Raw genomic sequence first — 26,623 nt, 5'->3', positions numbered from 1 at the left:
TATAATATAAAAAATTAATATCTGAGTACAAAGAAATTTAAAACCAAGCAAGTGATGGGGCGGTATATATGGCTGTCGTGTTTCGGTGGAACCCTAGCCTTTTCCTCCGATGTATAAGAAACACTCAATCTGAATCCACCACCACTGACCGCCATTTCATATTAATCCATTTCAACAACTGCTGCACCAGTTGCCACCTCCGCCAATGGCGATGGAGCTCTGTGCCTCCCAACCTATTTCCCACCTTCCCGTTTTCTCCACTCTTCTCGCCGGAAACCCTCAGCTCCGTCCGAAGCACGCTCTTCCGATCAAAATGACCCTGCCTTCGCGCACTACTCGCACCCTCCTCCACTTCCGTATGTTCTACATTCATTATACTCTCACTGTCCGATCCAAAACGAATCCCTAGGTTGTCGTTGTGGCGGTCTATTACTGTTTGTTTCATTTCTGCCTTCACTTGATTGATTTAGGCTTTGCTTTGCTTTCCCTGCTCTCTTATTTATCAATTGAGCTGATTAGAATCTCCGCTTGATTTTACATTTGGGGGAAGCGGGGGAAGGGGGGTTCACATGTATATGGTTTTGAAAGTTTGTTCTTCTAAATTATTTATCAGGTTATCGTGATTATGCTATTTCGCTGCCAAGAGCAGCAGCCTCTGACGACTCAAATGGATATAGTCCCTTAATTACTGAAGAACGGGATAGCGTGACAACCCTGGAAGATTCTCCTTCTGCTTCTTCGGTCGCGTTGGAAGATTCTCCTGCTGAGGAGCTCGCGTCCAGCGAGATTGCGGCATCTGAAGTACCTAAAGAAGAACCAGTTGAGGTTGCGCCCGTCGTAACGCTGGAAGATTCTCCTTCTGCGGAAAAGAACGAAATAGCGACATCTGAAGAACCTAAAGAAGAACCAGTTGTGGGTGCGCCGTTTGAACTATTGAATGAGCTTAAGGTAAGAACTTTTTTTTTTTTTTTTTTATTTTGAAGCCTTTTGATTTATGATGAGTTGTTTCAAGTTGAACGTGTTGATCCACAAGAAACGTCTTGTGCTATCTCTTTTTTGACTTTTCAAATGAATGATTTATTGCAAAACTACAGATATTCGTTTCAAATTTTTGGATCACTTGGATTTTGATTTTGTTGGTTATGAACTTATTTATTTATTTCTTTGGTTTTTGAGCTTGTGGGTACCTTTGACAAAATCTCTGTACTTTTTTTTTTTGGTGTCAATTATTGGGTAATTGGAGTCTTTTTAAATATTTTTTGAAAAGAAAAATTGGGACTTTTTTAGCCCGCATATGTATTTCTTACATTTATCATATTAATTTTTCAAAGTTTGTTGCAGTGATGATATCATCATACTTGATAGTATATACCAATGCTACATGAAACGTCGACAATTATGTCGACCTGAGCGGTTAATCGAGCAACCTAACTTCTAATTGATTTTTAATCGTTGTATTCCTTGACTTCATCGTGTTTTTTTTTTTTTTGTAATTTTTCAATTTATTTTGTGTGATTTTTCTTTTTGGTTTGAATTGTGACTTAATGCGCTGATGTTTGCTAGATTTATATGCACAGGACTCTAAAGAACAAGTTTCTCATCTAATATTTTATTGTCCATCAAAGTTTCCATGGAAATCTGATTGTAGAATTAAAAACTGGCAGTTTGGTAATGGCAACCCAAGAATATATAGGCTGATATATTGACTATTTTATTTTTGAAAGCTTGAAATCCAGGTATGGTATTGAATATAAAAAGATAATATCAAAATGAACATTCAGTTTCCTGTATAAAGTTAATTTACTTGATCTATTGATTTGGAAACACCATTTTCATGTAACAGTTGCTGTACTTCATTGTGTTTTCATTTCTGGTTTGCGATTCATTGTATGAAAGCTTTGATGATTACTTTACTTGCAGCTCGAGTCTGGTGATACATACAGTCTTGTCCTATACGGTGCTGGTGCTTTTGTTGGCATTTGGTTGGTTTCAGCCATTGTTGGTGCTGTCGATTCCATCCCATTGGTAAGTAGTTCTTACATCACCTCTGTAAGAGTTTGCATGTCCTTTGAAACTGTAAAAAGAAAATAATTTTAGGAGTGTTGTTTGATAACGTTGTTGTTAGTTTTGAGATGAATCTATAACTGCGAAATCTTGTAATTTAGATCCCCAAGTTGTTGGAAGTTGTGGGGCTTGGCTACACAGTTTGGTTCACAGCCCGCTTCTTGTTATTCAAGGTAATTTCTTGAAGTGGTTTGATTTGGAATCCTGTATTTCCTCCAAATAAGTGATGAATGAACTTATTTCTGTCTTGCTGCGACCTTTCAGGAAAGTAGAGATGAATTGGCTGCCAAGATTGGTGAGGTAAAGGAGCAAGTTCTTGGTTTAGATGACGACTGATTTGGTCACCAAATTTTTTCTTGTTATACGTAGGTAGGTAGTTTACCTTCGCATAGATAGCTGGATGTGCTGATGAACATATATGATATAGATCATTACATTTGCTTTTCTAATGGAAAAGTCAACATTACATTGATAGAATCATGGTTTACCTATAATTGTTACAATTAGAACACGAGAAACAATGCGTTTTTTTAAATAACCGAAAACAAGGAAGTGCATGTTTATAATAGGAATGAAAATGGCATTCAAGGAGTCTGGTTGACAAGGACTTGGGAGTCTCTTGGTTATATTAGTTTAGAGATCTCAAGTTCGAACTTTCTGGAGAGTGTAATACAAATTTTTCTTGATCTATTGGGTCCAGATTTTGGTGCGAGTGTGATGCCACTCGGTTTAGGGAAGTAGCTAGTTATATATATATAAAAGGAGAATGAAAATGTGAATGACAAAATTTTTCGATTGTATTGTCAGTAACGATGGGTAGAACAGAGGAGGGGATGAAAGGGAAATGATTAGAATGGTTATGGGTCAAATTCTCACTTGCACTATTATTATACTAACAAGAGAGTTAGTTGAATAAGAAAAATTTTCTTAAGCAATATCATAAAACAAGAATTGAACAGCAATCTAGAATTTTCTTAATTTATATTAGTAAATGGAGTATCATGAAACATATTTAGGACATCTCTTATTCAGAGGTGCAAGTGTCTTGGTTGGGGTTGGGTCAGTTTTTGGGCAAAATTAACACCGAATCAACATACCAATTAAATTGATTTTTGATAAACTTCATCGAATCAATACATTTGGACAAAATTCAATTTTGAACCGACTTAGCTATTTTTTAGTTTTATATTTTAGAAAATTGAATCAAGTATGGTTCAAATTGGTTGAACTAATTTGATTGGGCTAGTTTCTTTAAAAAAAAAGAAAAGAAAAAAAAAGGACTGCAGTTTAATCTCTCAAAAGCCTTGGAAACGTTTCATGTAGTGGGAATGTGAGAGAGAATATTTTGAAGCAATTTTTCTTTTTTAGTACAATTTGTATACCTTTTAAATAAGTTATAAATTTTCAAGAAGTTTTATAAAAAAAATATATATATTCAAGAATTTAGAATTCATATCAGTACTCATTAATATTTATATTCATATAAGTGGTGTGTTTCAAAGGCAACATTTAATTTTTATCCATGAACTTAAACAGTTGATTATGATTTTAAACTTGGATAAATCTCACATTCTTTTATTAAACTTTCGCTAAACTTTCATTAGCTTTTTTACTAATTTCAAAATAAAAGTCTTCCAAAAGCCAAACTAAAGAAACGTTTTTTAAAAATCAAATTTTAGTGAAAGTCAAAGTCGTACTAATTAATGTACAAAAATAACTATTGAATATTGTATTAAAAAAAAAAGATCAGCTACTGTATGTTATACTAACAAAAGATTCATTATTGAATAAAATTTTCAAAACTCATTGAACTCAATCTTATCTACTTAATACAAAACAATTCAGTAAAAAATTTAAAAAGTAAAAATTGCGACAATATTTGTATAATATAGTAATAGTATATTGGTATTAGTAACTCCTATTATGTCAAAAAAATATCAATAACTCCTAATTTTTCCAATTTTAAAAAAATACAATATGTGGATGAACAGCAAGGAAGAAAAAAAGAAAATTTAAAAGGTAAGAATTGCGACAATATTTGTATAATATAGTAATAGTATATTGGTATTAGTAAATCCTATTATGTCAAAAAATATCAGTAACTCCTAATTTAAAAAAAAAAGGAAAAAAAATACGTGGATGAACAGGAAAAGGACAAAAAAGAATACGTGGATGAACGGAAAAAAGGAAGAAAAATAATACGAGGAATAAAAACCGTCGCCTGAGAGATTCGAACTCTCGCGGGGAAACCCCATGTACTTAGCAGGCACACGCCTTAACCACTCGGCCAAAGCGACAATTTTGTTCACAAGTTTTTTTGTTATAATTATATGCTTTATTACATTCCAATTATCTCCTTCCCAATATCAGCCGTCTTCTCTTTGTAATAATTGGATGATATAAAGATAATCGGCAATTCATTTTGCATATAGAATGTATTTAGGGTATGCTTAGGCCAAAAGCACTTTTTTTTTCCTTTGCAAGTGGAAAAATTATTTGATAAATAAAACAATGCAACTAGTAGTCTTACCTGATTCAATATATGAGAGAGAAATTATAAGATTATTAAGGGCATATAGATTTAGAAACAAGCATCTAATAGGTCATTTGGATAATCACATTCAATAATTTTTCTTGCAGAGTGCTTTTGACCTAGGTGTTTGTTAAGGTAACACTTAAAAAAATCTCTAGAAAATAAAATCAAGTTTTATTGCTATATTGAAAAATTGAACAACTTTCAGTTTATCAAATTTGACCATAAATTTAGATAAAAAAAAAAATGTTGCAAAATTTACCATCTTTTCAATTTTCGTTAATTTACCCACAAATTTTAACAAATAACAATGTAAAAATGTTCAAAAATTCAGGGTCTATTTGATAACATTCCTGTTTCTTGTTTCGAGTTTCGAATTTTATTAAGAAATCTAAACATTTGACAACTATATTTCAAGATATCACAACCGACACAATACCAACATTAGCTTAGCTCAACGGTTAAGGCATCTTACTCCTTTCTTAAAGGTCGAGAACGGGGTGTCAATAAAACTCTACAACCTTCTCCCTTTTCTCTCTTCTCGCGATTTAGGCTTTTTGCTTTTATTGGATAAAAACCTAACTGAAATGAAAGTTTTATAAGATTACCACCGTAGTGTCATTCACTTTGCATGTGCCATTTTTTTATTCAGACTTGCAGCAACAAGACGCTACCTGTGACACCGTGACCTTAGCTAGTAGTTGTTGTAGCTCCATTTTTAACATCAACCTTATTAATTAATTTCGTCGGATAAAAATTAACAAATAATTTCGGTTAAGTAACAAACCTAGCATAACTCAATTGGTTAGGTACTATTTCTGACTAAAAGGTCATGAGTTCGAATTCTCACCCCACATATTGTACTAGAAAAACTTCAGACAGGTAATAACCCCAAATAAATCCTTTCCTTTGGAAGTTCTTTCTCGAATTGACCAACCTCTCATTGAACTATTACACACCAAAAATATTAACTTTACATAAAATTTCCCTTTTCTTTTTACTAGAGATACACCAATAGTTTCCTGTATAGAGGGGTTCCAAATCAAGTTCTTCTTCAACCTCAAACTAGCTATGATTTTACAACCTTTCTAATTATCTTATCAATGGCTCCAAAGTGCTTCATGGCTTTAGCCTTGATATCTCTGTCGTCCTTTTGCTCCTCAGTTCTTATATGAGTCTTGCTTCTCGCCAACTTACAAAAATGGCCCCAAAAAAAGCAACTAACAATCCTTCCATGGCTAATTAAATACGTGACTAGCTTTAAAAAATTCTCAATTTAGTATTTAATCTTTAAAATAGTTAATTTTAAACTTAAAGTACTGAAAATAATAATTTTTTCTTGGAAATATTGAAAATATTAAGTTAACATGCACGCTGATTGAAACATGACCCATCAATTCACAAAATCTATTGGTCAAATATGAAAACAAAAAAGCACATTAGATTAAAATTTTTAACAATACATACTTGAGAAGATTTATTGACATTGAGGAGGAAAAGACCAAGTTCTTGCAGCTTTGTCGAATAATTGGCCATTTTACTCCATTTAGATTTCAGAGACAATCCATGTTACCTCGTTCATTTCGGTTCTGTAAAATTCCTAGAATTAGTTTAAATGTCTAATGCTGAAAACAATGCCTTCTTCTACCCATCACCATGAAAATAGTCAGTCGGCACCTAAATATAAATGGCCTGAGAGAGAGAGTTTACACTTCACATTCACTCTCTTCAATATTTAATACATTATCTTACATTTTCAATTTCTTAAAAACTAGTCCCGAACTTTTTAATCAATGAAGAACTCAACTAAAGCAAGAAAATATATGCCTATCACATGACATATTTGTTGGACAATGACCAGGCTTAATTTTTAAACTCTGATTTAGCTTGTAACATTAACATGAAGTTTTTAGAATGACTAATGGTAGCAGCTGCACCAAAATTCTAAGGGAAATAACAAAACACCAGCCTGTCGAAAAGAACTTGCTAAAACAAAATTTGAAACACAAATCCAAGAAACAGGACATGTCAGAACAATTTCAAATCAATCAACCATAAACAATGTCTTCTTCCAACCTTTTCATCACCACTCCTAAGCTGTAACTGCTGCTTGGCTTGCAAGCCTCTTCCTAGCTTCTTCAATAATGGATAATTTAATACCTTTGCCCTTAGGAAGGGATACCCATGGCTTAGTACCTTTACCGATGGTAAAGACGTTGCCAAGCCGGGTGGCAAATTCATGGCCAGTGGCATCCTGAATGTGTATTGTTTCAAAGCTTCCCTTGTGCTTTTCCCTGTTCTTAATTACTCCAACCCGTCCACGATTCCTTCCACCTGTCACCATGACCACATTTCCTACATCAAACTTGATGAAATCAGCAACTTTGTTGGTCTCAAGGTCCAGCTTAATGGTGTCATTGGCCTTGATTAGAGGGTCTGGGTACCGAATTGTACGACCATCATAAGTGTTCAGATAGGGAATGCCCTTTTGCCCGAACTGCACAGAGCGGACTTTGCAAAGCTTGTACTGCAGAAAACAACATGAAAATCAACGTTAATCACTGAATGCTTCATGGACCAACTAATAATGTCACCATCATTTGCTCAAACGGATTAGGTTGCAAATTTTCCTTCATAAACCTCACATGACGTAATGGAGAAAAGCAACTTTGAACTAGCAAGTAGGAAAATGCATAATATTCCTTTTTTATAAATGACAACCAATGTGGAAATGTACTGTAAACTTAACAGATTTGTGCTACTTGTTCACAGGTTCCCAAGCAGTGATACATTTTAGGCAACAAAACAACTACTTAAGAAAATAATTTGTTAAAACTTGATATCAAAGAAAATAAGCAAATATATACCTTTGCCTCCTCATCTCTCACTGAGTGAAGACGGAATTGACCTTTGGTGTCATAAAGAAGACGGAAATTCTCATTTGTTTTGGGGATTGATACAACATCTACCAGAAGGCATCACAAAGAAGTGTCATATTCAGCATAGATAAAAAATAGTAATGTTTAAAGACAAAGCAATTCCCAATTGATACCACATCCTATATGAATGACTTATCTATGAAGTGACAATCACATCATTGGATCATGTAATCAAGTAAATATTATATGGACTATAACCCTTTGCAAGGAAATGCATATAGTACTCTATCTCCACATTTTTATTTATTTCAATCCACATCTCATACTCTAGTAAAATTTTGGTATGTTCGAGATTCTCTTAAGAAGAGGGCTAAATCTATTAAAAAAAATTAATCTGTAAAAAGGATATGCATTTGTTAAGCCAAAAAAGTTATAAAAATTAGTTTGAACTCTTTAGTAGTTCAGAAAATTAATTTCATAAAACATATAACAATTTATATTACTGACACTAAAATGTTACAAAATGTGGTCAAGCTATTGGAAAGATATAAATTCCTGGACATACAACTCAAATAAAATCATAACAAAATTCAAAGTTCCTACCCCACCGCCCCCCCCCCCCTCCCATTCACTTCAAAATAGATTTCCTACAGAAACTATATCATCCTAAATTCCGTTCATTAACTGACTGACAATGACTTGAAAGAATCGGCCAAGACAACTGATTCCTAAAATTTTGAAAAAAATAATGGCCCTTTAGTACAATAAAAAAAAGGTAAGCAGCATACCCATGAAACCAGCAGGATATGTCTTGTCTGTCCTCACTTTAGCATCAACCAAAACATGTCGCTGCATTAAAATGGCAATAACCTCACGGTATGTGAGAGCGTACTTCAACCGGTTTCGTAGGATAAGAATCAATGGGAGGCATTCCCTTGATTTATGTGGTCCAGATGAAGGTTTGGGGGCAAATGCACCACCAAGTTTGTCAAGCATCCAATGCTTTGGGGCATTGAGCCTTTTCAAATGCTTCTTCAATCCTCTTGCCTGTCAAAGACGTAGCCATTAATTCCAAATGTTATATTATCTATTCTCAACACCAAAATGCAATACACAAGGCACACACAAATCCAGAGAGCATAAGACAAAACCAAAAGCAATGAACATAGTAACTTTTATGAACATCTTGCAGAAACTCTTATAACATGAAATTCATGAATACGTGGTTACCTAAATTACGGAATGTTTTGAGAGCCGAAAAAGAATCGGTCTTTGACTTCAAAATGAAAACAGAGAAGGAAACTGAAAAAAGAACATGGAAACGAAGCCAGAACAAAAACGGCTTGAACTCAATCAGATACACAACCACACATAAATATAGACCCACATACGGTCATAGAACCACGAAACGATGAATTTCTTATTCCCGTGCCCAATAAATTTTCTCCGCGAACGAAATAAGAAGCGCATTATAAGATCTCCAGATGAGAAACAAAGCTTCAACACAAGCATATCAAAAGATACCTAATACTGATGAAGTAGTCCCCAATTCAACAAGGATCGAAAAATAAATCAAACGGAAACAGAAATAGAAATTGTATGTGAACATTTTAACCCAAAATAACAACGACGAAATGCAACTGATGAGGAAATAATTTGCTAAAAAACCACTAACCATGGCTTCGAAACAAGGAAGCTCGCCGAAGGCTTGAGTTTGCTGCCGCCTCTGAAACTCTTTGGGGAAGGAATTAGGTTTAGTGCTTCAGTTTAAATAGGAGGGCTTAGGGTTTTTACTTACATTTACCAAAATGCCCTACACGATTTTCTGTTTTGTTTTTTTTTAGTATATTTTTTATTTTTAGGCTATATAATTTTAAAAAATTAAAATCACTATTATCTTTTAAATGAAAGATCAAAATAAAGTTAAAAGAAAGATAAAATAAAAGTTTATTTACTTTCTCAAATCTCTTTTTACTAGGTTATAGATATTTGAATTCAAAATAATAAATAAATAAACGACTAATATCAGTTCGGAAAATTATCTCAAATGCTCAAATTAATAATGATATTTGACAAACGTCTATTTTCAATTTTTCCAAATTTATAAATTTAAATTTTGAAATTTGAATTTCAACATTTCGATCCTATATTAATTTGTAAGATCCTTATTTAGGCTTAACATGACTAATATAAGTTTTTATTATTTTCTAAGGCTGTACATGCATGCCTACACCAATAGAGTCGAGGGTGCATATTGGATATTAATATGCAATATATAGTATTGCATTTAAAACTTAGAAATAGAAATGTTATCAAACATGTCCTTAATTAATTATTAGTTTCATTATTTATTTAAGGATGTATATTTCTTTTATTGAATATCTACTTTTTCGATCGAGTCAATTTAATTATTGGTTTCCTTATTATTTTTTTTAAGAATTTGTATTTTTTTTTCTTTTTCCTTTTCATTGAATATTACTTTTTCCTTAATCATTGCCTTCATTCTTTTTTTAAAGGTTTTGTATATTTGAAACTATAGATATATTAAGCTTCAAATGTGAAACTCATTAGTTGTAGCCTATCCAATTGAGAACTCAACCAATGTACAACCTCTCATTGATTCATTAACTAAAATAATAGTTTAAGCACAATTTCAATTTTTTTCCCTAACAAGTGGATCTCGATAAAGACCCATAAACATATGACCAAGAGGTTATAATTCAAATCTCCTACTCCACTTGTTGTACTTTCTCAATGTAGGGCTTCAATATATATAAAAGTTACCAGAGGAAATATTTGTTAGTTTCAAGAACGTTGTTTGATGGTACCTAAAGTGCCCCTATTCCCTTTAACAGGTTAACTTATCAGAAACGATATATGATCTTGATCTGGAACTACTAAAACCCAGTAGAAAAAACTGGTAAAAGATCACAACAAAGCATGAACACAAACAATTACAAGATACATAAAATGGTGGCGCAAAACTATTGAAACTTTACTTTCTATTAGCTAGGTACAAAGACAATAAAATCAATGTGAGAAGTACTTCCTAACATTATCAAGTGAAGTCAAAACTTAGGAGTCTCCCAAAGACGAAGTGAAGAGAAAATCTTCCGTGTTAAGAGACCCCCAATTTGGGAAAGATGGGAGAGAAGTAAAATAAAGCTCTGCCTACCTACTTTGCCTTTCCCCTCTTTCCTTTTTTACCAGACTTTTTAGTAAAAAGTTTTTTACCCCTTGATGGTTTGTTCTTCATGTGCTGAATTCTATTTTTTTTTTCCTTTCTGTTGTTCCTTCTGAATTTGGTCGAGGTTTTTAACTTTCAAATGCACATGAGCATTACGCACTGAATGCTTATTATTTCCTGGATCCAGGGTGTGTTTGAGAGTAATTTTGCTACTTCCAAAATCACTTTTCTTTCCCTAGATCATGTTTGGCAAACTGATTTTAGGAAAACTTACTTAAAATCACTTTAAATTGATTTTTAAGTTATCACTCATATGGTGACTTAAAATCACTATTTTGCCATCACTCTCAAACACACTCTAATAGTCACGAGCAATATTTGTTTTAAGAACAATGTTTCTAAATTACAATAAAAGTACACAAGATGCCCAAAAATAAGGTGCAAAGGCTGAAGTTCTTCAGCCTTTCATCAACCATAGCACAGATCTTTACCTTCAGAGTTTCTCTCATTTCCTGTGTTCTATTTTATGTCCAACCTGTAAATAAATACCATTTACAAGTTGAATCCTAAAGAACATCTGCCCAAGTTTTCAGTGATGCTAAACTATAAAAATTCAGGCGACACCTAAAGAGCCATGGAAAATCCAATTACAATTATTTCAGTTACACTAGGCTTACAAAACCCCTAATTGCCATATCAACTCTAACTCTAACTCTTAAGGAAGATAAAAGACGCACCCTATGGTTTAGACGTCTCCTTTCATGAGTTCATTTCCATCAGTCAAATCTTTTTTCTTCTCTCCAGATTGCATGTACTTCATCGGTTCGAAACCGCTGGGTGAATGTTACTTCCTCCAATGGTGTTGATATGCCATGTGCCCAAGAAAGAAGACCAGTATACGCGATCATTGCCCCGTTATCGATACAATAACGATCATCAGTTGCAAATAACCTCCCACCTCGCTCAGAGCACATTATTCTCATCATCTCTTGCAAGCGCTCGTTACAACCTACGCCACCCACTATAAGAACATCTTTCTTGTCGCAGTGAGCCATGGCTCGTTCTGTGATTTCCACAAGCATAGCAAATAATGTTTCCTAGAACACAGAGCAGTACATTGAAAGTCAATGGAATAGCATTTGTAAGTTATTTGACATAAGAATGGCAGTGGCAGAGTGTACAATAGTTTTACAAATTTGCTCGAAGTTTGAGATCATCCATGAAAGAGCAGAACCCAACTCACAAACTCAGTTTAATTATAGAATGGCCCAAGGTTTATAGACCATCAAAGAAATGGAGACAAACCCCAATATCATAGTAAATACAAATTACCTGTAGAGAGTAGCACAAGTCAGCAGGAGTACACTCATTACATTTTAGCTTCTCCTCAGCAGTGGCTTCAATATAGCTTAATATCCCACTGAATGATACGTCCATCCCTTTCACAACATATGGAAGTTCGATAAACTTTTCTCCCTTCTTTGCAAGCTGTGGATGAAGAAAATCGATAGATCAAGTCAAAGAAAGCACTTTCTAACACATTATATAGCTCAAGCACTTTCTGGGATTCAGCAACAAAAAAAAAGTGATGTAAAAGGAAAAGTGCAAAGGTATATGTAATTGCAATAAATCAAGAGTTAAAACAGGGCAACTGCACGAAGGCAGACTCAGACACATTTTTCCAGCAGAAAAACACAAAATGTATTTAAAATGTTTTCAGCTAAAACACATTTCAAATTAATTATATCACGAAAATAAAGAACAAGGATCAATTTACAACCACCACATTTAAACCACCATACAAATTGTTAAAATCATCCAGCCATTTGAAACATAAAATAGCAAGTAGGGAAAACTGAAACACTGGTGTATTTCAGATCTTGAACCAATGAAACTATGCTATGATACATTTAAGGGTGTAAAAAACATCTTGTTAAATAAACGAACCCTTCTACTACATTTATCAACTTCAATAAGAAAAGAATGTTCAAATATCCCCCTAGGATGAAGATTACAGTTGACCACTGTGAAAGGTTCGTATTACTGTAATTGTACCTAAATAAAAATAGCAATAAAGTCACACAAGCACAAGTTGCTATTTCCTTTTTCCTTTTCTAAACTATCAAATGGAAACAAGGAGCATTTTTGCTTATAACATCTTTCCCACCTTGAATATTATGCCATATCACTGTAAATTTCTTCTTCAAATATCACATATCATATGCATATTAAAAAAACTGAAGTAACACATGCACCTTCTAAAATGGTAAGCAAGCAAAGATCATACATAATTTACAACGTTTCACACGTTTCGGTGAAAATCCTTGAATAAGACTTATTCATTAGTTTCTTCCAATCCAAGAACATAAAAGCTAAAACTTCTATCAAAGATTCCTTTTCAGACTCGCTTGCACTATGAAGGTTCTACATCCCTTACTATAATCCAATGAAAAGAATACATGGAATAGTTGAAAAACCTATATAATCACTTTTCAACAACACACCTGTTCAATATTGTATCCAGGACTTGGATCATTAGATAATGTTAGGACCCTTGCAAACCTGTCCAAGCAGTTTCCGACCGCAATATCAATAGTTTCCCCAAAGATTCTATACCTTCCTTCACTGTAAGCAATCACCTGAGTATTCCCACCACTAACATACAAGACAACAGGATCATCAGCACCAGTCACAATCCTCCCCATTTCAATATGAGCAACACAGTGGTTAACAGCAACAACAGGCTTATTCCAAATCTGAGAAAGAACCCTCACAGCAACAGCAGAAACCTGTAGTGGAGCTCCCATGCCAGGCCCTTTAGTGTAACAGAGGCAGTCAATATCCTCTGGCGTAATTTTGGCAGTTTCCAGAGCAGACTTAACCAATGGAAGAATGTGCTGAAGATGGTGATGTGCAGTTTCGCGAGGAAGGAAGCCATGCCCAGGAGGTGTAATGTAAGTGTGGCGTGGGTTTGATAAAATATCCCCATCTAAGGTCACAACCCCAACACCAATCTTGTTAGCTGAACCCTCAAAACCAAGAGCTATCATTTTCTTCATTTTTCAAAAGATTCGAAAAACCCTGTAGAAAACAAAAAACTGAAAAATTCAATCCTGAAAAACCGTGAATTCCGGAGTCGGATAGCAACAAACAGAACAGAAGTTAACTATAAGAAGGCCAAAATTGAGACGAAGTCAAAGAAACAAAAACTGAAAAGTGGCAGATGAAATTAGAAGCTTGTATGATAATCAAAACGCAAAACGCAAAACTACTGCAATATGCATCATTTAATCTGTCTAACTAGAAACTGGGTATGAAGTAGTAGAAGAGAGAAAGTAGAACTGACCAGTACGTCCTTCGTCTTCAACCTCCCACCACCTCAAACCAGAAATCACACCCTAAAACCACCAAAAATCAAACAGAAACCACCGATGTCAAAACTCCGACCCCTCAAATAGCCGGAAAATAAAAAATCCTAACCTTAAAATCGACGCAAACAGTAAAAACTTGAGTAAAATGGTATTTCAAGTGGTCCAAAGAAAATCGATCGAACTCCTGAAAAAACGAGCACAGATTTTTTTGAGTTTGGATTTGAAAAGGCAAGAGAGCATGGGAGAGAGAACGCGAGAGATGATTGAAATACACCCAAGTACAGTTTTGTAACAGTTTTTTCGGGCAGAAAAGCATATTTTGAAAAGTTGGTCATTTGAGTAAATTGAAAAACTTTTAGGTTATATTGGTCCATTTCCCCTGTAAATTTGGTTCGGTTATTCACACTGCACTTGCATTTCGTCTGCTTTCCTTAAAAAAAATTAATTAATAAAAGGAAAAAAAAAAAAAGACTCAAGTCTGCTTTGAACCGCTGACCAAACCGAACTTACCCATTTTCATTTTTCATTTGTCGGTTTGGTTCGGTTTTTTTTATAACCTACCGGGAATCGAAATAGTGATGTTTGTTCAAGACTTTAACCTTTTTGTTTGGTTCAATAATCCTATTGCAGTGGGTGATTAAATCATCAATTTCAAGGATGGTAATAGTTGCACGAAACTCAATTGAATTTTTGTTTGACTAAATATTACATCCAGACAAATTTTGCCTTTATTTTTTGAGGGAATTACAAAAGTTTATGTATTTAAATACAGCGTTATGTTTAAAATTTTACAAAAAGGGAAACTTTACAAAATAAAATGCTACTGCGAGGTATTGAAATGCTTGTCCCCAAAACATTATTGTTTGTTCATCACTAAATGTTGTGCTATTATGCCTCTAGAACTCTCCACGTAAAGCTCAAATCAAGATAAATTTAACTCCCAACTTAAGTATTTTATAATACACAAGTTATGAGAAATCCACCAAATCAAAATCTACATATTCAAAATTACAGTACAAACTAGTAATACATCTCCATCAGAAGCAGAACATTCAAGCAGAAACATAGCCTACTGCTCCTAAAAATCAAGAGGCATTCCAAACATTTTGTTTATGTCATCCATGGCCTCCTTAGTAAATACTGTTGGCTCAAACAAATCACGTTCTTTTGATTTTCCTGATGATTTTACTGGAGGCTGAGCCTGTACAGGTTCTAAATCATCATCAGGAAGTATTGAGAACCCACCAAAATCATTACGCACTTCTGGTGGCTTCGCATGCTTCTTCGATCTCCCAGTCCTCACAAATTCAATGGGCTCCCCAAACATGTTGTTGATATCATCCATGGCTTCTTTCAGGTTAACTGTTGGCTCTACTAAACCATGGTGGCAAATGTTCTCCACCTCTGGCTCATGAGAAATGGCAGTACCAACAAACCTACAAACAATTGTATCTTCCCTAAACTTTGCTTGAATAGGATCTTGTATATCAGGATCATCGACATCTTCGAGATTCTCCACACAAGGAAACACAAATGCATTTGCACGTGAAGCAGATGTTGTAGAGCCTCCCACAAAATCTCGTGATTCGCTCGATTTTGAACCATCCTTTTCATAACTTGTGTTGCCAATCTCACCACCTGCTTCATCATCCACAAAAATCATAAAAGGCGGTTGTTCTGGTTGGCGGGGTTGGGATATACTACCATGATGTGGGACTGTAGATCTCTCCTGCTTTTCCAGTTCAGTTTTGTTATCAAGGTTCTCATCAACAAACACCTCAAATCCACCATTTAAGTTGCTATCTTTCTTTGGATGGCTTCTATGTGACCCTCCCCTACCAACAGAAGCCATCTCTAGCGGTTCAGCAAACATACTATTTATTGCATTCATTGCCTCTTTCATATTGACTGTTGGTTCCACCAAACCAAGGTGACGAGGATCTTCTGCAGCTTCAGATTTCCCATATATGGCGCTATCAACAAATTTGACAACAACGGTATCATCGCTCTTAAACATCCTAGATTCATCTGCTTCTCTCTCTGCTACATCTTGAGGCATCTTCTCAGTTTCATTTCTACTATCAATTAATGTTACAGCTAAAGGTCCATCCTGAAAAATTCCTTTGTCTTGAATCTCCGCTCTGATGATACTAGTATTGTTTGCCTCAGTGTCACCACGATTAGAAGTGCTTTTTTCAGACAGATGCCTCCTTGAAGTTCTTCCTTGCTGGTGCTGCAGGATGCCTGCTGTTCATTAGAAAGCTACATTTACCGTACCATAGACAGCAAGCGAAATACATCCTTATAAAAAGGCTCACCTGGACTCTCTTGTAATTGTGTCTTTTCATGCGATGAAGAAACTGCTCGTATGACCTTTGTAATTCATCAATAGGTTCAGCAAGCCTGTAGAACAATCAAAACACGTTATTCCATCTTAGGTTTTTGACATTAATACCAGCTACTTCTATTGATGATTTAATAACGTAACTGTTAATGCAGATATGAAAGTTAATCATATTATTAACCAATATTATAGAGAAAAGCCATGTTATTCAGACTTTAGGCCATGAGAATTATATAATGTAACAATGCGTCTTGAAATCACAAAATTCTAGAATAGTTTATTCCCTAAAACAATTAGTTTAGAACTAATAACTTTGACAAGCCAACCAAGGGAGCATTTACATCCAGAAAAATAATGCAGTCAATCTCATACAAGAATTTATTGGAGTAATTAGCCAAAAAGGAAAGCATTCATACATATGTTATTGAGATAAGCATTCACAACAAAAGAACAGAAGAACAGCAAAAGATAAAACTGCTGACCAAAATTAACATGCTAGTGGAAGTTAAAACTGCTGCACAACAAAAGATATACAGATACGCACATATCAATTCTTCAGTCTCAGTTAAGTCTCATTGCTTCAATGGATTTACTTCCCTTCTGTTTTGTAGGATTTCCTCATAAGACTATCAACTAATAACCTTAGCCAAGGCTATCTTAGTTTCCTTGAAACTCGTTGAGTTTCGGGGACGTCTAAGGGTATCGTAAACCATGGGAATCCACCAATGCCATTATGTACCGGGCATGGGCAATTATAACGAGAACCTAAGATTATTAAGTAAATAATAATTTGAAAGATCACAAGGTGTAACCATATATGTTTTGAAAAATATAAAGTGAGAAAAGTTTTAGTCCATCATAGTTTCCAAGAAAAAACTTGTGAAAAAGAAGCTACAAAACAAGTGTCACTCTTAGATGCCTCATGCAATTCTCTAGCAAAACCAGATATAGCAATTTACTATTCTCAAACACCCATCTCTAAATCATCAATTCTCCGGAGGCATTCAATAAAATGTGTATAACCCAGTTGGTTTTCGTTCATACAAAAGGGGCCAAAATTTAATAGTTAAAATCAATCATAGCATGAAGCTACACATACATATAAGAGAATAAGACATAACATGGTACCAAGAAGCAAAATAACCAACATTTCATGTGCGAACTTAAACTTTCAGTGTCCATGAGGACAGGGAATGTTTTGGGAGTACAGAAATGGAGAAAAAAGAATCTCACCTAAAAAGTTAAATTTTGCAAGCAAACTTCTTAAATAGAAAATCTACTTACTTCTGCACTCCTAAGTGGTACATTTTATCAGCATCATCAAACTTCTTAAGCTTCTCGTAGTACAAGGCGTATGCTTGATAGAACAAAGAAGATTTCGCTCCAATGCGTTTTGCTTCCATAGTTTTCAACAGCGCATTTGGGTCATTCACGTAATCCATCTGGTCATCAGGATTGAAATCCAAAATCAACCATCATAAGCTATAACCACTAATTCTAACTACACTAATTAGCAACAATCTATAACTTTAAGCTTCAAATTTCACAGAATCCAAACAATAGCCAATAAAGTTAGGAGAAATATAAACAGTCCAGATGGATTAATATGTTACCAACTGTAACCAAACGCGAAGGTACCGCAAATCGTCCCTATAACGCCGATCGGACTCGAACTTCTCGACGCATTTCTGTAAGAATCGAGGGAGCTTCTCGTTTAAAAGATGAGAGGGCAACGAGTCTTTCATTTTCCGAATCCCTCTGCAACGAAATGGTAAGGGTTAAGCTCTGAGACGCAGAAACAGAGAGATGGGAGTGTAATTTGTTGAGGGCTTACCGGAGCCATGGAAGTAGAGGGTCTTTGCCAGAGTATGACTTGATGTCTGAAATCAAAGAGGAGAATAGGTCGTTGCTGGCCATGGCCATACACTTCGAAGCAGAACAATGAGCAGAGATGAAAATGGCGCTACTCCTTTCCGTTTTTGAATTGATTTCCTTGACCCGCTCTGGCTATGGCCCATGCTTCGGGTCCGAATTGGGCTGACGAGTCGGGATTAGGCCCAGTTCTAGGGCTTTTTTGACAAAATATTATTTTTTTACTTCTAACCAAAATTAATTAATTAAAATATGTCCTCTCTTTTCTTTTAAAAAAATGTCATCTCCTTTTTTTAAAAAACAAAGATAAGTAGATATAGGAATTCAAACTTATGTCTTCTGGTCATAACCATTTGAACTAAGCTTAAGAGATGGTAAAATATGTTATCTTACCTCGTCAACATATTACTAATTGTTAAATAGTCTTGCTCTTTTTTTTTAGAGATCGAAGGTTCAATCTCTCATCCTATAGGGATGGTTTTCTTGATGATGATATTTAAAAACTTAAGTGATGGATTCTACTTTAATAATAAAGTAGGTTTGAATAAAGAAAAGTTAGCCTACACATTATTGATGACAATAGTCTTGGGCAAGAAACAAAAATTTGGGGTGCCCTGTCAGACCAAAATAAATTGTATATATAAGTCACAATTTAGAAATAAATCAGGTAATACTTCTAGTTCTATAATAATATTCCAGGGAAAAAAAAGAAATAGTTTTATAATATTACAAAATTATATCATTATTTTAAACTTAAATTGTAATATTTGTCTAGAGAAAAACTTAAAATTTAAGATAATACCTTTTATTGTTATTAATTTTTTTTTTTGCAACCTGTTGCAAACCACCCATAAATTATAAAACTTTTAATACAACAACACTCTCACAATTATTAGTTGAATGATGAGTGTCTTAATCAATTCAATTAAGTTTGTCATGAACTAGAGTACGTGGCAAATTAACCAAAAGTTTTTAATTCAATAAGAAGGTAAAACTACAATATTACAATTACCCATACAAAAAATATTTCCATTTCAATAACTACAATGTTTTATGTTTGGCATTGAATTCTTCAAAGTTAGTAATGACAAATGGTATACTAAATTACCAATTGAATATTTCTTTTTAAACAAAACTTTGTAGACGGTTCTTTTAACTTCTTTATGATATTGTTTCGCTTTGGGTATAGTCTTTATGGCTTTGCTTTTGATTTCACCCCAAAACCCCATACTAATGAAGATCATTGTTCTCTCTTATATATCCATGATCATTCCCTTTCCCCAACCAAAATGTGAGACTTTGTTTATAATCACCTTACAAACCCAACAAATATTTTAATACCAAATCACTATCAAACATTAAAATACAAACCTAAGATTTATTATAATTATTGTTCATACTTTATGTTTGGGTTATTAAAAAAAATATAAAACATAATTTGATTTGTTTCATTTATATCTAACTAAATATATCAAATAGTCCCTAATTTTTCTAAGTGATTCTCGACTTATTTTTCAAGCCTCCTAAAGTTCTCAATTTTACCTTAATGTATTAAAAATGATCAATTAAATCATTTCTTACGAGGAAAAAAAAAGTTAAAAGTGACTAATGAAATGTATCGTCATTAAATTATTATATTTTATTAATATATTTAGACATGTAGATATTACGCTTAATAATGACATTTGATACGTTAAAGAACCAATTAGATTTTGTAGGTTAAAAGTACAAATTAAGGGACACAACTCCAAAAAGAAAAAAAAAACTCCTCCAAACATATTATTAATAAAACAATAATTTATTGATACATGGATTTGTTGTTTATAAAATTAACTATTTTTTTATGTAAAAATCTAATTGAAAATTCTTAATACAATAAAGATAAAATCGATAAATTTTAAAAATTAAGTACTTAATTAAGAATAATTAAATATAAAAACGAATTTATTTAGCCTTTATACATAGGTTCATTAAAATTAGTATACAAACACATATGGCCTCGCACATTGGTCAAACATATAGTCAATTTCGACCCATAGCATAGATTCATAGGAAGACCATGTCAAATAATAATAATATCACGAAAAAGCATATATCCGGATCATATATATAAATATAATTATTAATCATATTCATGATACATGATCCCCGCTTAATTAAAACTTAAAAGTCGGTTAATTAGTTAGTTAATGGGTGAGGAAAATTTGGTATGATCATGCTGATCCTTACGAAACGTGTTCTTGTTGTTATGCATCCAGACCTTGAGCACGCGCCGCTTCACGCCGATCGCGTTGCAGAACTCCGCCACCGCCGCCTCGTCCTCCTTCTCGATCCGCCACTCCAGCTTCTCCGCCATCCCCAACATCTTCTCCTTCTGCTCCTCCGTGAACTTCGTCCGCATCCTCTTCCTCCCCATCTCCGCCGGCGCCGGCAGGGCCAGCATCCGCCGCTCCGGCGCCACGTGGAGGTACCCCGCCGGAGCCCGGCTGTAGGAGATCAACGGCGCGTCCTTGCGGTGGAAGTTCCGGTGGCAGGTGCAGGCGGCGCATTTGAGGGCGTCGAGGGAGCCGTCGGGCCCGGCCGGCATGAACTCGCCGCAGCCGTCGAGGGCGTGGCCGCCGAGGGCGACGGCGTGGTTCTTCAAGCACTCTCGATAGGTGGGGAGGTTGGTTTGGACCGGAGTGGGGTTTTTGTTGAGCCGGGGAGCATGAGGTGGGTTGTGGTTGCGGAGTAGTGGTTTGGTGGTTATAACTGCTTCCAAATCCAAATCCAAATCAACTTGTTGCATGCGTTCTTCGTGATCTTCCAACTCCATTGATGACTCACTCTCTCACTCTAAAGCTTATGCGATGGTGGACAGAGGAAGACGAAGGTTTCTTCTTCTAGCGTAGGGATTTAATTACCCTGTGCACCCACCGGCTCTACCCAGTGCCGGTAATTCTAATTTTCCGCACCTTTTTTTTTTTTCTTTTTTTCATACATTTATGCATGGAAGGAATTTAGCTAGGACAAATAATTTAATTTGACGTGATTTTCCACTGCCCACCACTAATAACGTTTTTGATAGGGAGGAGGTGAAAATCTTTTGAATGAGATTGCCACGGCAAATTATATGGTTGGATGTAGATTTGAAAATTTTCATTTACCTTGATAATTACTCATTATAAATTTGAGGTAACTTTATGTTAAATTTTGTCTAGTGGTGGTCCCCTTTAATAATTTTCCAAATAAAATAAGAATTTGATTAAGTGAGGCGATGATAGTAAAATTTCTATTGTCCAATTCTTTATACATGGCTTAAATACTATTATCTAATTGATTTTTTTATTAAAAAATATATATTGCATATGAGTATATGGGTGGGAGATTTGAATTTTGCAGTACTTTCGATGTGAGGTGGCTCCAGCCTTTTGTTTCAAATTTTACTTAAAATTACTTCAGTTAGTCTTTATTATTAATTTTCTTAAATAAATTGTTGACAAATGCAATTTTTTCTTTTTTTTTATAAACTAGTTTTTGGACCCAACTTATAAGCGGGGGAATTTATATAAATAACATGTATTCACAAATATAATAAAAAGTTTGTAATTTTATTAAAATAACATAATTTAAATCCAACTCAAATGTAATAATAAAATATACTAAAAAAAGTCCATTCTATTTTGAAAAAATTGAATAGTTATGATATTTTAAAAATATATATTAAATTTATGCTACTTAGTGAAATTCCACCAACAAATCTGCCAACCAGTTTAAAAAACAGAACTTTTATGTTAAATTATAAACGAAAAATTAACAACTTTCTATGGATAGTTTAAAAAATTAAAACATAATATTTGAAGACTGTAGGACTAAAATAAGATATTTAACATGTAAATAGCACAATGAGAAAAAGTTTAAAGTCTGGGGTTGGAAATAATAGAAATTGAATATTTATTTATTGTAATAAAAAAATTGTTTGGACTGAAAAGAGAGAAATGCTTTTGATCTTCAGGACAGAGGGGAATGAATCAAATGTCTGAATCAAACATCTGATAAAGACAAAAGAGGGAAATCATTTTTCGGTTGATTCACAATATGAATTTTATATTAAGAAATTATATAACTTTAAAAAAAAAAAATCAAAATTGATATTTGGTTTCTGCATCACCACGTCGTTTATATTCAGAAGAAGAGAATTTTCTGTCAATGGGATAAGAGAACTGAATCTTGCTGATCGATCTCCCGAATCTACGATAAAAACAACTTTATTGTTGCTCTTTCTCAAGAAAAAATGAGCCAAATTTATAAAAATGTTAATTTATTAGAAAGAAATTATAAATATATTTCATCTATTGTCGTCGAAATTTTATATTAGAACTGACCCATTCCACCTTATCTTGTTATGTCAATGACCACATAATCAAATATTTTGAAGAAAAAAAATGCAACAAAAGTAAAATTACATAGTTTTTTTTTTAAAAAAAATAGGTAAATAGTTTAGCATGTATCTTAAAGAACTTAATTTTTTTCAACATTAAAAAATAATAATAATAAATTAATATGAACTTAGCTCAACGATAATTGACAAATGTTTTCGATTATTAGATCACGAATTTGAATCACTCCCCGTCTCTTGTACTAAACAAAATAAAAGAAAAATTTTAAAAAGGGTTAAAAATGTGATCTCATTTACAATTATTTATAGTAAAGTTGATGTGTTAACAGTTAACAGAGACAATTTTCAAGTGATGGTTGGAGTGGAAGAATAAAAGAAATGGTAAAAAGTTAGATGATATTCAGAAAACAAATAATAAAAAAGAAAATAAAAGAAAAGCAGCAGAGACAAAAATGATTACACAAATTGAAACTCGACAGCAAGTACACGGCTACAAAAAACCATGCGACCTCAAATATGTGACATAAAAATGTCAATCACCCTCACCACCACCCCTTTTCTCTGCCAAATATATTAATAAAACCATCGTAAAATTAATCTCATTTTACTTCATAAACTTTAAACATCGTAAATTTCTGTTTACGAGAGTTACAATCTTAGAGTGACGTCAATTCAAACATTACTTTAATAGATAAGATAATGAAGGAGAGAATTTCTAATTCTAAGGGAGTACTTTACATAGTAAATAGAAGAAATGAACGCCACATCATTTATAATACATTATTGATGTGGCAAACAATAAATTGAAAGGAATATGATACTTTTGTAATCCTAGAAATTTTTCTACAGTGTAATGTGCGACATGTCGGCTATTAATTTCAATTAAAAGGAAGAGCCACCTTAGCTTCAACTTATTAATTATTTGTCGTAATTAAAATGCTGGAAGTTTTGATAGAGTAAAAGTTGAATATGCGATTTGAACTAAGGATATTTTCTTTTCATATTGTTAAAAAGGGTTATGAAGAGGAAGTAAAATTAAATAGGTACGAGGGAAGAAGATCCAATGATGGTGGAGAATTTGGGGAATACACTATACGGCATATTACAAGCAGAAGAAGACAAAAAGGGAAATGGGTTTTGCAAAAGTGCAAATATTTGAGAGGAATTGTTGTTGAATGTTGTGTGGTGTGTCAAAATGCATTCTTTTGCCCGTAAATTTCTCCACCGTGTGGCTGGAATTGTCGTTTTCATTCACAAATCACAATCACAGCCACAGCCTGCAATTTCAACGCTTTGTGTTCGTGCCTCTGCTGCTGTATATTTTGCCGTACTGTTTATTTGGGGGGAGCCTCTGCCCTCTGCCCTCTGCCCTTTCGTTTATGTTCCATTATTCAGGTCAGCAGGATGAGTAATAATGTTGTACAGCAGCAGATTTGGCCTTACAAACTTTGTGCTGCTTCCCTATGGGGCTATGGCTGACATAAAGCAAACAAATACTGCCATTTTCCATTATCTTTTTCCCCCATCAAATTACTACCTCAGATGACTGGTTGCTTGCAACCCAATCCTACTCTACTGTAATCTAACATTTATGCCAAATATGCCACTCATCTTCTTTCAAATATATATTATATAATAATTGGCTTGGATCACTCAACTAAACTATCCGAGTAGATTGAGCTTATTAGTGGTTAAATTTACTCTAATCTACCGCCTGAGACTTTTGACTTTATTGATAATTATTTAACATATTTAAAATGACATTAGAGAAGAAGGTTTTGTGTTCAAATTTACTCAAGAAGCTTATTTGGAGAATTAAGTCACTAGAAACTATTAGATTAAACATTTTGTTAGTAAAATTATAGCCACTAGATCATCATTTTGTCTGATGTCCAGGTCAAGATGTGTGACAAAATCTATGGCCACTAAATAATGTACTATGTTTAGTACTAATAAGTGACATATGACCATAGAAATTTACTTGATGAACAAGTATGAATTAACTCGTTGAACTATGTTTTGGTTGATATTATTATTATTATTCATCGAAAAACTTTTTTTTTTTTTGATAGACATTGAAGAACAAATTGGTTATATATATATATGGTAATAATAATATAGCACTTTATTTCAAGCAATCTTCTGGTCCCATATATAGAAGCCAAATTCGACTATAGCTAATGTTTTTTATTTGAGCAATCAAGAAAGTTCCCAACACGACAGTAGTGGACTTTTGGCCGCACTTTTTCCCCTCACCAAGCTTTTTGTTTTGTTTGAGAAAACAATATTCGTATTATAGTAATTATCAACATTTGATCTCATAAATAATACTCCATTAAATGTAATTTCCGCATTAATTTATTTGGCATCTTCTTTTTCTTATTATTATTTTTAAACATAATCCTCTATTATCTTTTATAGGGTAATATGTGTACATTATTTTTAGAGTTGTACGCAATAACTGATCTTGTTTAATGATCAAAACTAATTAACAGACGGAGAAGATCAATACCAGGTACTTCAAAAGTCTAGATACACTTGCTCTAAAGACTAAAGTATGAGTCAACTTTTTACTCTGTCCTTTTACTCGAGGCAAGATTAGAGATATCATTAAACAAAACCCAAGAAGAAGATAATTCACATCCTCTTTAATTGATTGACTAGATTCGAACAGTCTTACTCAATCCATAAATATTTAAGTCTATGTTTCTTGTAAAATTCAATTCTAATTTCCTACGTTGCATATGCTTCTAGAACTAAATAATCGAGGTTCCTTTATCCACAAACGATAAAGCACCTATATAAAATAATGGTTTAATAGACTCAATAAATAGAATTTACTAATATAATCCTCGCCAAGGCCTCCCCGCCCCGCGGGTAAAACGAGCTTCGTGCCACGTCACCACACGGGAATTGGGATTTTGATGGGTCAACGATAAATGCATTGGCCCTTGGGCTTAAAATTGATCTGATACTTTATACGAAGGCCCACATATATTTAAGCCCATTATACCCACAATAATATAACGAATTTTACGTTTTTTGTAAGGGAAAAAAACAAACAAAAGAAAAGAAGTTCAATTTTGTACTTAATGAATGAACCAGCGCGATAAAAACAAATATATATACATATTGCTATTTTTGTAATGACATCATTATTAACTTCAAATAAAGATATTTTAAAATTAAATAAATAGAAAATATAAAAAAGAAAGTTAATGTTTTGCATGAGAATTGAGCATGGGTTGCAGCGGAGAACATAAAATTTAGGTGGATATATACCTTCCAATTTATAAAGCACAATATATATTATCTACTATAAACGGAAACGAAAATAAATAAAAATGGAAATAGAAGGAATGAAACTACTTTTGTAGTTTCCAAAATTTAATCTCTTTTTTATAAACGGTTCTCAAAATTTAGAAACGAAGAACAAAATAGATTACCAAACAAGTATGTTTCTAAAAAAAACGAGAAACGAGAATAAAAACATAAAACGTTACCAAATAGATCCGTAGTTGACAAAAAATTAGAGGTTGAAATCCAATTATAAACAAAAGATTAGAGCCTTACTGGGGACAATTTTTTCTTAATTTACCATTTAAAATTAATATATATTATATATATATTATATTTTATTTATTAATTAGTATTATTAAATTAAACAAATATCAATTAAAAAATATATTGGTGCTGTAAAAAATAACAGTAATATATTTTTTTTCTAAAAAAATAGAGATTTCATTAGTTTAGTTAAGTTGCGTTTTGGGCTACGGAAGAGGAAAAATCCCTCACAGGAGGAAACCTATAAGGCTTTTAGTTTTGAAATACCGTGTATAAAGTAAAAAGAAAAAAAAATTCCGAATATTAGAATAAAATATTCGTATTGGAAAGTGAAGTTAAAAAGGGTTGCATTCCTTTTCCTGATCAAATTGGGGTAAAGGAAACCTATAAATAGAGCGGGAGACGAAGCGTGAGAATCAATTTGATAGTTA

At 33.5% G+C, this 26,623-nt stretch overlaps 5 protein-coding genes and 2 non-coding genes across 7 annotated transcripts; 2 read left to right on the top strand and 5 right to left on the bottom strand.

Annotated features, from left to right (window-relative positions):
• The first annotated feature begins 62 nt into the window (after window positions 1-62).
• LOC111008322 (uncharacterized) lies at window positions 63-2,541 on the top strand. Its single transcript, XM_088117390.1, has 5 exons — window positions 63-356; window positions 614-948; window positions 1,921-2,025; window positions 2,166-2,237; window positions 2,329-2,541. The coding sequence occupies exons 1-5, from the start codon at window positions 206-208 to the stop codon at window positions 2,398-2,400; spliced, it is 735 nt and encodes a 244-aa protein (XP_087973516.1). The 5' UTR covers window positions 63-205; the 3' UTR covers window positions 2,401-2,541.
• Window positions 1,336-1,426, top strand: LOC148208423 (small nucleolar RNA snoR128). Its single transcript, XR_015788609.1, has one exon. It is a non-coding gene; the product is annotated as a small nucleolar RNA snoR128 (small nucleolar RNA).
• A 1,738-nt stretch (window positions 2,542-4,279) lies between the features above and the next one.
• On the bottom strand, window positions 4,280-4,361 carry TRNAS-GCU (transfer RNA serine (anticodon GCU)). The gene has a single exon. It is a non-coding gene; the product is annotated as a tRNA-Ser (tRNA).
• A 2,099-nt stretch (window positions 4,362-6,460) lies between these two features.
• LOC111008400 (small ribosomal subunit protein eS4x) lies at window positions 6,461-9,270 on the bottom strand. Its single transcript, XM_022281095.2, has 4 exons — window positions 9,152-9,270; window positions 8,265-8,523; window positions 7,465-7,562; window positions 6,461-7,124 (listed from the first exon to the last, which is right to left on the bottom strand). The coding sequence occupies exons 1-4, from the start codon at window positions 9,152-9,154 to the stop codon at window positions 6,690-6,692; spliced, it is 795 nt and encodes a 264-aa protein (XP_022136787.1). The 5' UTR covers window positions 9,155-9,270; the 3' UTR covers window positions 6,461-6,689.
• A 1,755-nt stretch (window positions 9,271-11,025) lies between these two features.
• Window positions 11,026-14,366, bottom strand: LOC111008475 (Actin-like ATPase superfamily protein). Its single transcript, XM_022281204.2, is given in 6 exon segments — window positions 11,026-11,456; window positions 11,458-11,760; window positions 11,996-12,151; window positions 13,168-13,744; window positions 14,010-14,061; window positions 14,144-14,366. Coding segments are annotated over 4 exon segments (1,062 nt in total). The 5' UTR covers window positions 13,723-13,744; window positions 14,010-14,061; window positions 14,144-14,366; the 3' UTR covers window positions 11,026-11,408.
• A 579-nt stretch (window positions 14,367-14,945) lies between these two features.
• Window positions 14,946-18,345, bottom strand: LOC111008141 (Mad3/BUB1 homology region 1). Its single transcript, XM_022280740.2, has 5 exons — window positions 18,213-18,345; window positions 17,992-18,136; window positions 17,663-17,820; window positions 16,353-16,437; window positions 14,946-16,267 (listed from the first exon to the last, which is right to left on the bottom strand). Exons 1-5 carry the CDS (start codon window positions 18,299-18,301, stop codon window positions 15,113-15,115), a joined length of 1,632 nt encoding a protein of 543 aa, XP_022136432.1. The 5' UTR covers window positions 18,302-18,345; the 3' UTR covers window positions 14,946-15,112.
• A 1,963-nt stretch (window positions 18,346-20,308) lies between these two features.
• On the bottom strand, window positions 20,309-21,131 carry LOC111008323 (zinc-finger homeodomain protein 2-like). The gene has a single exon (XM_022280978.2). It carries the CDS (start codon window positions 21,063-21,065, stop codon window positions 20,433-20,435), a length of 633 nt encoding a protein of 210 aa, XP_022136670.1. The 5' UTR covers window positions 21,066-21,131; the 3' UTR covers window positions 20,309-20,432.
• Between the last annotated feature and the right edge of the window lie 5,492 nt (window positions 21,132-26,623).

This window comes from Momordica charantia (assembly GCF_013281855.1).
Source record: "Momordica charantia cultivar OHB3-1 chromosome 10 unlocalized genomic scaffold, Mcharantia_2.0 BLBB01000010.1, whole genome shotgun sequence".
Lineage (NCBI taxonomy): Eukaryota > Viridiplantae > Streptophyta > Magnoliopsida > Cucurbitales > Cucurbitaceae > Momordica > Momordica charantia.
The sequence above is the reverse complement of the archived record's forward strand: the minus strand, read 5'-3'. Positions and strand labels throughout refer to the sequence as shown.

Excerpts from the sequence above, each read along its gene's own strand:
- LOC111008400 (XM_022281095.2), bottom strand. Across the intron at positions 7,563-8,264 it reads ATATCCTGCTGGTTTCATGG|ATGTTGTATCAATCCCCAAA; the intron begins GTATGCTGCTTA and ends GCCTTCTGGTAG. Across the intron at positions 7,125-7,464 it reads TGAGAGATGAGGAGGCAAAG|TACAAGCTTTGCAAAGTCCG; the intron begins GTATATATTTGC and ends TGTTTTCTGCAG.
- LOC111008323 (XM_022280978.2), bottom strand. The coding sequence starts at position 21,065 with ATGGAGTTGGAAGATCACGAAGAACGCATGCAACAAGTTGATTTGGAT.
- LOC111008322 (XM_088117390.1), top strand. The coding sequence starts at position 206 with ATGGCGATGGAGCTCTGTGCCTCCCAACCTATTTCCCACCTTCCCGTT. Across the intron at positions 357-613 it reads TCGCACCCTCCTCCACTTCC|GTTATCGTGATTATGCTATT; the intron begins GTATGTTCTACA and ends ATTATTTATCAG. Across the intron at positions 2,026-2,165 it reads CTGTCGATTCCATCCCATTG|ATCCCCAAGTTGTTGGAAGT; the intron begins GTAAGTAGTTCT and ends CTTGTAATTTAG.
- LOC111008141 (XM_022280740.2), bottom strand. The coding sequence starts at position 18,301 with ATGGCCATGGCCAGCAACGACCTATTCTCCTCTTTGATTTCAGACATC. Across the intron at positions 16,438-17,662 it reads TACCACTTAGGAGTGCAGAA|GCTTGCTGAACCTATTGATG; the intron begins GTAAGTAGATTT and ends ATTGTTCTACAG. Across the intron at positions 16,268-16,352 it reads ACAATTACAAGAGAGTCCAG|CACCAGCAAGGAAGAACTTC; the intron begins GTGAGCCTTTTT and ends GGCATCCTGCAG.